The 13,410-nt window shown below is 44.9% G+C and overlaps 1 protein-coding gene across 1 annotated transcript in view; it reads left to right on the top strand.

Annotated features, from left to right (window-relative positions):
• COL20A1 (collagen type XX alpha 1 chain) overlaps positions 1-13,410 on the top strand; it is a 94,125-nt gene that overhangs the window by 61,045 nt on the left and 19,670 nt on the right. The window contains exons 25-30 of the mRNA XM_065414696.1: positions 1,070-1,228; positions 3,740-3,817; positions 7,568-7,654; positions 10,957-11,010; positions 12,115-12,210; positions 12,790-12,843. Coding sequence (XP_065270768.1) covers positions 1,070-1,228; positions 3,740-3,817; positions 7,568-7,654; positions 10,957-11,010; positions 12,115-12,210; positions 12,790-12,843 — 528 coding nt within the window. The remainder of the gene's footprint in view (positions 1-1,069; positions 1,229-3,739; positions 3,818-7,567; positions 7,655-10,956; positions 11,011-12,114; positions 12,211-12,789; positions 12,844-13,410) is intronic.

Genomic DNA, 13,410 nt, shown 5'->3' with positions numbered 1-13,410 from the left:
AAGTAACTCTGTGTTCTGGAGGCTGGAGAGGAGGATGGTTAAAGATAGATGGGTCAACACAAGATAGATGGGGGGGGATTTGGAGACAGGGAGAAATGAGGGGAAAATGATGGAGAGCTGGGGCACTATAATTTCTCACCTTGTAAAGACAGAATGTTCTTTTTTTCTATTGCACTCCCCACAGCCTGTATCTAGGCAGCAGGCAGTCCTTAGGGGTTTGCCTCATCCAGAGTAGGTAGTGTTTTATTCCTGAATGCTTCTTGCAAGAGGTCGGAAGAGTGTCTTCCCTCCCAGGACCTTCCACGGCGACTTTACCTTGACACAATGCAAGCCTTGAACACTCTCATTAAAAGCCCAATGTATTCAAGAGGGAGTAAAAGGAAGAGTCTGCGTAGCACAGCTTGGGCTCTGCCTGGCAAGATCTCAGCTAGGTAGGTGCAGTTCAGATCATTATGGAAAAGAAGCCGTGTCACATTCACAAAGAACTCATCATCTTTCTCCTTGGCCCCTTACCTTGGGCAGTTTGTCAGCGAGATCGCCTCTGTCCTGCAGGTGACTGCCATCCAACCTGGCTCCTTGCACGGCTATGCTTTTCAAGTTTCTTTCATGTGCCTGGCTTATTACCATCCTCGAGGCCCCTCACACAGTGGTCTCCCGTGTAATGATCACAAATGATATTGGGTGAAAGCCCTAGAGGGTGAACTCCTCTATGGACAATAATACCTTGTCCTAAGGGACATCAAAACCATTGGAGAATCAAAGTTTCAGATGACTTGGGGGGTGGAGGGGGCAAATATTTAGAAAAGAGTAGATCGATTGATTGTTTTCCTCAGGATATATTTATTGTAAATTCTGACTTGAATCAGATCTACTAAGATCTACTAAGCCAGCGCTAAGCCAGCGCTGTCACACAGCTCTGCTATTGGCCTTCAGTTCTGAGTTATAACTACAGCAAAAAAAGATGCCTTTGCTTGCCGAAGTGGATATGAACTCTGCCAGATACATGATTAAAAAGAATCCTCCGTCCAACAGGTGAGGTCTGACACATCTATTTTTAATTGTTATCCAGGTGCACATAGCTGTGAGCCATTTCAGGATCAAACTCTACTTGGACTGTAAGAAAATAGCAGAGAAACTGATCAATGCTATGGGAAGCGTCTCCACAGCTGGCTTCATCATGCTAGGAAAACTGACAGGAACCAGAGGACCCAGGAGTGGGTCAGCAGCGGTAAGTCCAGTGTTTATCAATTTTAATGAGGAGTCTTGTGGCTAAATTCAGGGTTGGATGGGATACAAATCAGAATAGAATTACTGTCCCGTCTCCCCATTGCTCTTGTGTTGAGTTCCCCCTGTGAAGTAGGGAAGTGTTCTACACCTATGCAGCTTTGGAAATTTGATGAGCATTTTTAATGCAATGTTTTGCATTCTCTCCTCCTACCTTTGGGAGTTTGTGATGAGATGTAGCACAGCATGTGTGTGCCACGTAGCCACATCAGCTCACACCCTGATCTGTGGGTGAGGAGCTTACACGGGGCTTTAATACTATATAGTCTTGGAACCTGAGGACATACCGATCCTGTTGCATTTGGCTGAAAAAGGCAGGAGGGTTACTAGATTGCTTCTAAAAGAGAAGGCTTTATACATTAGCTCCCATGGAGTGGCAGCAGCCACATACTAGTAATCACGGGGGCAACACGTTCAGATGGGTTTCATTTGGTTTAAAATTCTCAAAAGTGCACTGTCCCTGAATGACTGTAAAACAATACTCAGAGCAGTCACCAAAAACCCCCACTCAACACCAGACTCAGCCGCAAACAAAAGTCCACTTTTGCCCCATAGGTAAAGGAAAAAAATAAAACCTTGGCTTTGTGCCGTGCCCTGAAGATCAATGGTCTTGGGCTGATTGACCCATGAGAAAAGCAAGCACCAGAGACAAAAAACACCCTGAATCTGATTCTTCATTGCCTTATACCTCATGTTGCCATTTACACCGCTGCAAAATAAGTGTAGAAACACTCCAGTGGCTGATCTGGTAGTGTTTTATGTCCCTTGGTCCAGCTCCTCAAAGGTATTTTGGCACCTGACTCCCATTGATTTCATGGGCATGATTTGCACTGGTTTGAATGATTACACAGGGTGCAGGGCAAGGATAAATTAGGCGCCTGCTCCACAGCACTCTGACCGTAGATCTAGGGGGTGCAAATAAGAACAGATCAGCTGACTGCAGTGTTCCACACCTGAAGGCAGCATTGCACAAGCAGTCTGGCCCGTCTGTATTGCATGCAGCCTCAGCTAACACCAGGAGGAAGTGGAGTCATGCAACGTACCGGGAGAAATGCCATCAAAGGAATGAGCTGTACGATATGGGAACAGATTCATAACAAAGCAGGATTCAAGCAGCTCTAATTTTATTTGCCAAAGAAATACTGTGGTGGTTTAGACTGACAGCAGCCCTGTCAGATCTCTGCCTTGGAGGAAAATATCCTCTATCCCTCCCCAGTTTTTCCTTTTAGCAGCTTAGCTAGCTGGATCCAGTCATTGAAGAGCTACTAATGAACAGCCCAGACCTTCTCTACTCCCATCATGCTTCAAGCCTAACAAAGTTTCATGTCTTCTGCAGCTCTGCTGCCCTTGAGGAGACAGAGTGCCTCATTACTGGTTATCATCAAACCTTATTTAAGACATCTCTAAGTGCCATTTGATGTATGGGGCTCATTTTATAGCCATATGCTGCACATCCCACTCCTCCAGTCGCACTGCTCACTCATCATTAAATGCCTGGGGGGAAAGATTTGATTTGGTAAAAATGGCATTTTTAAAAATTGTGGGTTTTAAATATATCTCCCCTCCCCTTTTTTTTCTTTTTTTGGTCTCATGCTGCATTTGCCCTTTTGCTAATCAAAATGGAAAGATCTGGCAGTCTAGGGAGAGGCTGAGAAGGAGGGCAGATTTATTTGGAGGGGGAGGATGCATCTCCCAGGAATATCTGCTGTTTTTGTTCTTCTACCACTTTCTTGAGTGGCAGCAGAGCAAAGTTGTCTTTTAACATTTTGGTTTGTGTTGAAGCCAATTACCTGGGGCTTTGGGAGCGGCTGCTGCTGAAATGTGAGTAAATCAGAAACTGAGGTTTTGTTAGCATGGATGAGCTTATAGAGTTCACTTCGCAAGGCTCTGGCCTCAGAGGCCTGAGACTTGCAATGCAGTCCAATGACCAGCCGCCCCTTCTAAATTCTGTATCCATTGCCTTGTGTCTGCAGTTTGTACAATTGCCTCTGAAAGAATGTGTCTGTATGGGCAGTGGGTAGGGGGAAGGGGAGAAAGCTCATGATAGTCTCTTACATAAGGTTATTTTTACATTCTACTGCAGCCAGAAGTGGCCAAGAACTTACACAACTTCCTGACAGACCACCCTGCGGCTTGCAGTAGGATGAGCTATTATTCTCATTGGCATCTTAACAAGACTTGGCGTGAGCTATTGTTGGGAACATACAATAACTGGGGCATTAGCCTGCATAATTGCTGTTCATCAGGACACCTGGAGGCACTATATTTAAAAAAAACAAAAAACTGTGCAGTTCTATCCTTTTTTCTACACCTAAATTCTTGTTAGGGGGCCTCTCTTCTCCAACGGCGGGTAGAATAATTATGTATGGCCATGGAAATGGCAGGTTGCACAGCCAACCCACCTGTCACATTTGTTACGCTTCTCACGACTTGTCTAATTCTCTTTGCTCCACAGTTCCAGCTGCAGTCTTTACAGATTGTTTGCAGTGGCTCATGGGCAGAGGAAGATAGATGTTGTGATCTCCCGGCACTGGTAAGATGTGAATGACCGATGTGGTCATTGGGATGAGACTGGGGAGATTGTCAAAGGAAATGACACTTTAAATAAAATTTTGGTAGGGCCAGAAGATGAACTTTTATTTTTTCCCTGAGAAACTGATAAAACTACCTAGAGCTAAGGCCAAGTGAGTCTGCATCTGGTCCCAGTGATATTAATAATAAAATGCCAGTTGGCTTCAGCAGGTAAGAGAGCTTCTCAAACACATTTCCGCCAGGGCACGTAATTCCTGACTTGAATCAGATCTACTAAGCCAGCGCTGTCACACAGCTCTGCTATTGGCCTTCAGTTCTGAGTTATAACTACAGCCGGTTGGAAATTTTTCTGATGAAACAAAGCTTCATCGGAAAATGCCAATTCATCAAACCTAAAATGATTGGTGAAAATAGCTTTGGGGACCAGCTGGCTCATGAGTCTGAAAGCCCCAAGGTCCCTGGCCTGGGATAGCCTGCATGGGACCGCCAGGAGCTACTGCCTGAAATTGACATTCAGCGGACAAGAATGTCAGTTTTACGAAGCAGGTGCCAGGGTTCTGGCAAGTATATTTGGTTTTGGAAGTGCCGTGTGTCAGGTTTCTGAAACATTTTTTTCTTGGGATTTCCAGTTTGTGGGAACTTTTGATATTTTAAATTCTCCCGTGAACCGGAAATCCCGAATTTGTCAGTTGAAGTTATAACATTCCTCTGCTATTCTTTTCCACTCCTGGGCTTCTACTGCACACAAAAAACTTATTGCTCTTGAACTGAGAGGTGGTTTGTTTTGTGGGCAAATATTTAGAAAAGAGTAGATCGATTGATTGTTTTCCTCAGGATATATTTATTGTAAATTTCAGTGACTATAAAATGTTGGGCTGGTTGGAAATTTTTCCTTTTTAAATTGTTTTTTGATGGAAAATTGGGTCTTTGATTAAACAATGTTTCACACAAACCATCTGCTATCTGCAGAAAATTTTGATTTTCACTGAAAAAATGAATGCTCAAAATCCAAAAATGTTTTGGTTTTGAGCTTAAAACTGAAATACTTCAGATGAAAACCAAAATATTTCAATTTGAATATTGAGTCTCAGCTGGACTTTATCTCCCATAATGCACCACTGCCCTTGGACTCCCATGAAGCACTGCCTCATATCACCAAGAGGGGAGACCATGGTGCATCATGGGAAATGTAATCCAGCTAAGTACTAGAATGATAAAGTAAAATTTTCAGCAGTGCCTAAGTCCCATGTTCAAAAGGGACTTAGGAGGCTAAGTACCATTAAAATTCAATTAGGGCTATCAAGTGATTAAAAAAATTAATCGCGCAATTTATCGTGCTATTAAACAATAATAGAATACCATTTATTTAAATATTTTTGGCTGTCTTCTATATTTTCAAATATAGTGTACAGTGCTCACTTTATATTTATTTTTATTACAAATATTTACACGGTAAAAACCAAAAGAAGTAGTATTTTTCAATTCACTTAATACAAGTACTGTAGTGGAATCTCTTTATCATGAAAGTTGAAATTACAAATATGGAATTATGTACAAAAAATAACTGCATTTAAAAATAAAACAATGGAAAACTTTAGAGCCTACGAGTCCACTCAGTCCTACTTCTTGTTCAGCCAATTGCGTAGACAAACAAGTTTGTTTACGTTTGCGGGAGATAATGCTGCCTGCTTTTTGTTTACAATGTCACCTGAAAGTGAGAACTGGCATTCATGTGGCACTGTTGCAGTTGGCGTCACAAGATATTTATGTGCCAGATGTACTAGAGATTCATATGTCCCTTCATGCTTCAACCACCATTCCAGGGGACATGTGTCCATGCTGATTATGGGTTTTGCTCGATAATAATCCAAAGCAATGTGGACTGACACATATTTATTTTCATCATCGGAGTCAGATGCCATCACCAGAAGGTTGGTTTTCTTTTTTGGTGGTTCGGGTTCTGTAGTTTCCACATCGGAGTGTTGCTCTTTTAAGACTTCTGAAAGCATGCTCCACACCTAATCCCTCTCAGATTTTGGAAGGCACTTCAGATTCTTAAACCTTGGGTCGAGTGCTGTAGCTATCTTTAGAAAGCTCACATTGGTACTTTCTTTGCGTTTTGTCAAATCTGTGGTAAAGATGTTCTTAAAATGAACAACGTGTTGGGTCATCATCCGAGACTGCTATAACATGAAATATATGGCAGAATGCGGGTAAAACAGAGCAGGAGACATACGATTCTCCCCCAAGGAGTTCAGTCACAATGTAGTGGGGCGGCTGCCCCACTCCTGGAGAACGGGTTAAAAAAAGCCAGGCTAGGCTGTTTGGGGAGGCAGCCATAGCTGTGACCAGCCCAATCAGGGCCCAGCTGGCCCTGATAAGAGGGCTGTGGGCCAGAAGCTGGAAGAGTCTCACTCTAGCCCTGGAGGGAGCAGGGCTAGCTGCCTGAGAGCGAGGTACCTGAAATAGAGCAGGGCTGGGGAATAGGGCAAGGGAGCTGGGGAGCTCCAGCCTGGTAAACCCCCAGGCTGCAGGCCTTGTTTAAGGCCTACAAAAGGTATTGGGGCTGCAGAGGGGCAGCCCGAGGATAGGTAAAGGCAGCAGGTCCTAACCCCTTGTCAATGATGAGTGGCCATTAAAGACTGCAGTCTGCCCCAGTGAGCGGGGGCTAGATGATGACTGGCAGTAGCCACTGAGGCAAGGCGCGTTTAGAGGGTTGGGGGTTCCTCAGGGAGGGGAGACCAAGAGTATAGGAGTACTGTTGGGGCAGAACCCCGAGGTAAAGGGCACCGGAGTCCGGGAGGGACACGGGGCCAGCGGCAGGTGAGACACTGGCCTGCAGAGGGCGCTACAAATGCTGGAAAAGAGCTAATTCCCAGATTACCAGCAGGAGGCGCTGCACCGGTGAGTTGTCGCTTCGCTACACACAAATTTAATTAACGCATTATTTTTTTAACAAGCGTCATCAGCATGGAAGCATGTCCTGGAATGGTGGCTGAAGCATGAAGGGGCATATGAATGTTTAGCATATCTGGCACGTAAATGCCAGCTACAAAAGTGCCATGCAAAAGAAAGCCTGTTCTCACTTTCAGGTGACATTGTAAATAAGAAGCGGACAGCATTATCTCCTGTAACTGTGAACAAACTTGTTTGCCTTAGCAATTGGCTGAATAAGAAGAAGGACTGTGTGGACTTGCAGGCTCTGAAGTTTTACATTGTTTTGTTATGGAGTGCAGTTATGTAACAAAAAAAAATCTGTATTTGTAAATTGCACCTTCACAATAAAGAGATTGCCCTACAGTGCTTGTATGAGGTGAACTGAAAAATACAATTTCTTTTGTTTATCATTTTTACAGTGCAAATATTTATATTATTATTTTTATTACAAAGTGAGCACTGTACACTTTGTATTCTGTGTTATAATTGAAATCAATATATTTGAAAATGTAGAAAAACATCCAAACATATTTAATACATTTCAATTGGTATTCTATTGTTTAACTGTGCAATTAAAACGGCGATTAATCACGATTAATTGTTTTGAGTTAATCGTGTGAGTTAACTGCGATTAATCGACAGCCCTACTTTCAATGAGACTTAGGTGCCTGAGTCATGTAAATGGTACTGAATTTTTGAAAGAGTTACCCATAATCTTTCTTTCTTTCTTTCTTTCTTTCTTTCTTTCTTTCTTTCTTTCTTTCTTTCTTTCTTTCTTTCTTTCTTTCTTTCTTTCTTTCTTTCTTTCTTTCAGAGAAATGAAGAGACCTGCCCTGCCTTGACTCCTTCCTGCACCTGCACTTCAAGTATCCCAGGCCTGCCAGGTCCTCCAGGGCCCCCTGTAAGTTTGCCTTCTCACGTTTGTTCCTAGAAATGTTCGTATTGTCTGGCACCCACCTGGCATTTCACAGCCATGTGCAAAGACAAGGTCCCTGCCATGAACTCACAATCTCGGCAGACACTGGACAGAGGGAGAGAAGGGAAACATCATAAAGAAACAGGAAGTTAAGCAATGAACTATGCTGCATGGCATGTGACTCCATGTTTATCATCTCTTATGAGATCATATAACTGATTAAAGGAGGTGGAGACCTTCTCTGCTCTACTTGGACCCAATGACTTTGACTTGCAGAGCTGGGTTTCTCTTCCCTTGGTTCTGAACACCAAGTAAATGCTGGCAGATTTCCATATCCTGAACTCCGAACTTCCCAACTTTTGGGGGAGGTTTGAGACCCCTTAATATCAGAGGTGCAATGAAGCCAAAACGTATCGATCCAGATATCAAATGCCAACAAAGCAAAGGGTGGACGGAGCAGGCATTGTGGTCCAAGCCCATCTCTGCATAGGTATTTGTATTTTTATAATGCTGAATAATATAACAACTGCCGATGTTTATGTATCTCAAGGCAGCCATCTCAACCTGGGCAGGCCTTTCCTTTCCTTTCCCTCTCCTACTGCCAAAGCGAAATAAGTTATCTTGCAAGGCGACAGTGACAGCTGGGGGCAGAGAGAGCATTACTGTACTAATCCTCTTACAGGAGAAGGGCCGGCTTCCCTTTTTGTCTGTCTGTAAAGATCTGTTGGATAGGGAGCTCTGAAACCCTGTATGAACGCTTGAAATGCAAAAGGCATGGCATGGCCACCTTGAATCCAGCTGTATTCAGGGCTGGATTCAATAAAGATTTAACATAGGAGGAATGTGTATTGACTCTAGCTCTCAGAAGTTCTGGTTGTTCCTATCTGTTTTTCAGTCACTGCAGAAAAATTGTTTAATTACCACAAATTCTGTGTTTCATAATGCACATTACACAGAGAGAGGGGAACGTTTACAACCAAGGCTGTACCTACTCTCCCCCTGTGTACATGTAATGCATGCACCAGCTTGCCGCAATGGGTTTTTTTGGGTGCAAATATTAACGTTTCCACACAGGACTGTTTAAACAATGAGAGCAGCTATGGGAATACCTAGCAGATATTTGCATCTGCAGAGTGCAATTGGAATTTTTGCATGAAGAAGCTGAGGGCTGAAAATCTAGCCCAGAGCATCTTTCACAATGTAGAAAAAATCTTTCTCTATGTCAAATAAATATGTTTTAATAATAAATATCCTGTCACGGGGTGGCCGGCTCTTTAAGGGGAGTTGGGCCCAGACTCATCTGTGAAGGATCAGCTCCCTCCCAGCTGAGAGAGAGCAGCTAGCGATCAAATACTTACAAAAGCCAGCAGGTGGCCCAGTGGAGGAGAAAGCTGCCAGGAGCAGGGAGACCCTGATAGGAAACCACTGGGGTTGGGGAACAGGACAACAGGAAGCTGGCTGGCTCCTGTGGGCAGCTCCGGAGCAGGGTTGGACTCTCAGACAGGTGGCCTGTAGTATGGAACCCAGTAGGGAGTAAATAGGCCCCTGAGGAAGACCCTGAGTAGGGGGAAGGGACAATTGCGAAGGCTGAGAAAAGGGCCTGCCCCGACTGGGTGTGGAGTCACTTCTTCCTGGAGCAAGGGGACAGGGCAGAAGCCTATGTGCCCTTTTGACGCCAATAAACAGGACTGGCACTTTTTAACTTTTTTAATATTAGGATTCATCTGTGAGGTCAATTTCATAATTAACAAGGAACAACAGTTTGTTAATTAATAACTAGTGGTTAATTCCAATGGAAATTTTAATTACACAGCACATTACTTCATCACAGTATGTCATTTGTAAGGGGTTTTCTTTCAGCGTGATTGGGAATATAGTTATGACACATATGCTTCATGCATCATGAAACCCTGATCGATTTGCACTTAACATGTCTAAAGTTCCATAATGAGCAAGGATGTCTCATGCATATCCACTCTTCCTTAATGAGCTCCTTCTGCACAGGGATAGGCCCCTTTGGGGCACCCCATAAACAACCTCTCGCAAAGCTCCTAGTCAGACTTGCTTAATCCAAATCCACTGCTATTTAGATTCACGAACAAAAGCCATCCGATTAAAACGTCAATAGTTCATACAGCACCTGTACATGCTAGATTAGATTCCTCTTAGATCCAGTGGTTATGCAGATGTGCAGATAAACCAGGTCTCCCTGGATACACTACCCTTCCCTGCTGTGAGTGTGCTCATTTGGAGCTTATGTAAAGTAGAATGTGTGCTCTAGAGTCTGTACAAGTATGAGCTGCTGTTCCATCCCCAGCTTGCTGCAAGTAGCTGGAATAGAGATTAATCAGCATCACTCCGTGAGAAGCACTTTGAAAAACAAGTGTGTAATCTCAGGGCCATCACAAAATGCTTCTGTTGCATTTCCCTGGTCCCACTGAATACCTTTCCTTTTTATGGAATGTGCTAAACTACGGAGGATCTGATTCTGATCTCTCTTACACCATTGACCTGAAAGGAGCTTGCCACAGGGGATGCAACTATTACCTGCTTGTTACTGTTCAGCCCTCTCAAAATGCATTTGTGGCAGACTTACCTAGGGCCATATAGCAGTTCCCGTGTGGGCTGAGCTGAGTGTGAGCAAGAGATGGGGCTCCACTAGAACGCCGCATCTGAGTCCTTGCAAAATTGGGTGAAGCCCTAATTCGGATCTGCCTTCAGAGCCTCTTGGGGGCCACCTCTCACCTGAACTCTTTGCTTTGTGTCAATGTCGGCATTCGCAGAGCCACCCACGCTGCTCTGGAATGAAGCAGACAGAGCAGAAAAGTTGCTTCCGTCCTAGATTTTCCATAGAAGTGCAAAACCACAACAAGTCAACCCCCACTGCTACCGACGTCGCCTTCGGCAGCCATTTGTTACAGTTACAAACCCAAGCAACTTCAGGCTTTCTCCTGTGCTGCTCCTCATGCCTGGAAGAAATAAGCATCCACAAAGCCACCTCATTGTCCTCCCTTCAAATCTCTCCTTAGAAGTCTGCTGTGACGGATGGTCCGGCAGCAGTGACCGCTGCTTTTCACACTCACTAGTATCTCGCTGTTACCTTCTGCTTCCTGCCCTGTTTGTCACATCCCCCTCTAGCAAGCCCTTCGGGGGCAGGGAGCATCTTCTGATGTGTGGGTACAGTATCTAGCACCGGGGCGCTGCACTGCGGTTCCTAAGCGCTACCGCAGTACAGACATTACTTAATATTAATAACGAGAGGCTTGTGCTTTGTCCCACTTTGGCAGGGCAGTCCTGGGAGAAGAGGACCGCAAGGGGAACAAGGGGAGCCAGGGCCGAAGGTGAGCACTGACAACACTCCGACTTTGATTTTCTTTCAGGCAGCTATATGCCTATTGGTCATACGCAGACCTGGGGTGAGAAAGTGCAACTCCCTTAACTTCAATGGACTTACATTTACTCACCCCAGGTCTGAATTCATCCCTACATTAATGATTGAGCCTTCTTACTACTTAGCGCAGCGATCCAGAGATTTTGAGAAAAAGAACAATGAAAATGTCTGTAATCGAATAGAAAATGACATGGTTATTTAAGCATCATGTGGGTGCTCAGAGCTGTGTGATATAGACATGATCCCTGCTCCAAAATTCTCCAGACACCTAGTTGGGTTGATTAACTACGTGGATCCAATAAGCTTCTTTCTAAGAAAACAACCCGACTCCACCAGAAAACGTTCATCCCAGTTTTGTGGTGCTCTTATTCTCCCTGCCGTGTGTGGCTGATTTGACCCCGTGCCTCGGCGTGCTTGGGAAAGGTGTGAAGTACAGGGAGAGCCACAGAAACTGGGTATATCTCTGCGGAAAAGGAGCAGAGACAAGTACGAAACAAAAGGCTGGATCTGAACGTCCTGGAATTTGGGGGGTGGGGAAGGCACTGAAATCCACATCCAGAGCATTTGCTATGTGTTACCCAACAAAGCATGACTGAGAGAATCCAGTAAAGAAGCAAGGGAACCCCCCCCCCCCCCCGCCACTGCTGTCCTTTTTCAAATGAACTGCACAGAAGCCAGCATCATTGATAGAGCTGGCCAGAAAAAGACATTGAAAAATGGACACCGTTTTCAGCGAAGTCTTTGCGGAACTTTCTCCCCCCCCCATTTTTTGACCAGCTCCAATCACTAGAATAATTTGCTATAGGGCAGGGCTGCTCCTGCTTCCCTGGAAACCAGTGGGAGTTTTGCCATTGACTTCCCTGGACTCAAAACCTTGGACTGCAAAGGCAAAGGGCTGTACAGCTGAGGGTACTGGACACTTCCAGGCCTTGCCTCTTCCTTTTGCATCCAGTAGCTGCTTTGTGCTGACACTGGTCGTATGGTGCAGTCAATGCATGGCGAAGTCGCTGGTGTTCCTCCCCACATTTGGTTTCATTTCTTTGACTGGCTTTAGGGTGAGCCAGGTCCTCCTGGACAAGCCGGACCGGAGGGTCCTGGTGGACAACAAGGGTCACCAGGCTCCCAAGGAATCACCACGCAGGGTCCAGTGGTACGTGATCTCTCCCATTGCTTTTATTGCTCTGTGTGAAAGACACGTCTGTATGGGGGGGTCTGGTTCTGTTACAGGGATGTGGTGATAAAAACACCTGAGCCTTATCTACACTACTGCTTACAATGCTGTTACTACCAGCTGCGCTGTTGCTATTATAGGGATATCTAGTTTTTCTAATGTTGACAAGACCCTAAATTCTGATTTAAAAACTGGCCACGGGGGATAGCTAATCCCTAGTCTAGCCCTTGAAGTGTCCAACAGAGTATTAAAATTTCAGTAGCACAGTCATCATGGTTAGAGAAGCAATGGGCAAGTGTTAGAGAAGCAATATACACTTGCACGTATGTGTATATACACACAAACCTGCATGCAAATGCCAGGCAAAAGGGTCAGATATGGAGGTGTGCAAGGATCCCTATGGGCACAAATCACCTCAAAGGGCATGTGGAGGTAGTTGGGTTCCTGGCCATGCTGAACTGACCATTAGTGATGAGTAGCCATGGACAGATAGACTTCTGCCCAACTTAAGGGGTGGTGCAGAATACATGCAACTCTATTGTGACATTTTGATTCCAGGGGCCACCAGGAATTAAAGGGGAGAAAGGAGACAGTGGAATCCCAGGCATGCAGGTAATATAATCGACATCACTCCTTTGACTCAAAGAACTACCTATTTTCCCGCTGAACATCTGAAATCCAAGGAATTATCTGTCATTATTGCCATCTCCACTTTGAAAGCGTATCTCCACCACGCAGGAAATCTGCAGAAACACCTTGCACGGCTATCGTGCGCTCGCATCCGAGCCCACACAGGAGCGTGGCAAACATGAATCAGTTCAGCCTCCCACCAACCTTGCAAGTATTATTGGGCCTGTTTCCCCGAAGAATAAACTGGGCGATGGACAAACAGTAAAGCAATGGCAGAGCCAGCAGGCTGGCTTCCACCCCTCTTCTCTACCACTTCCTAAGTATCCCCAGTGCAGAAGAGGCAGGAAATCCAGTTGGGCCTGTAAAATTCTTTCGGGACTCCCTGTTATGGTAGGTGCTGTTAAAATGTAAGGCATAGGGGAAGAGAGAGAAGAGGAGTCTGACCTTATGATGGTGAATGATGCGGGGTTCAGTTTCATATACCGGAAAATAGAGCCGGTTGAAAATGGAATTTCGTTGACATTTTAGTGCTCTGTTTCTTTTTTGTTA

This window comes from Emys orbicularis, chromosome 12 (genome assembly GCF_028017835.1).
Source record: "Emys orbicularis isolate rEmyOrb1 chromosome 12, rEmyOrb1.hap1, whole genome shotgun sequence".
NCBI classification, from domain to species: domain Eukaryota; kingdom Metazoa; phylum Chordata; order Testudines; family Emydidae; genus Emys; species Emys orbicularis.
The sequence above is the reverse complement of the archived record's forward strand: the minus strand, read 5'-3'. Positions and strand labels throughout refer to the sequence as shown.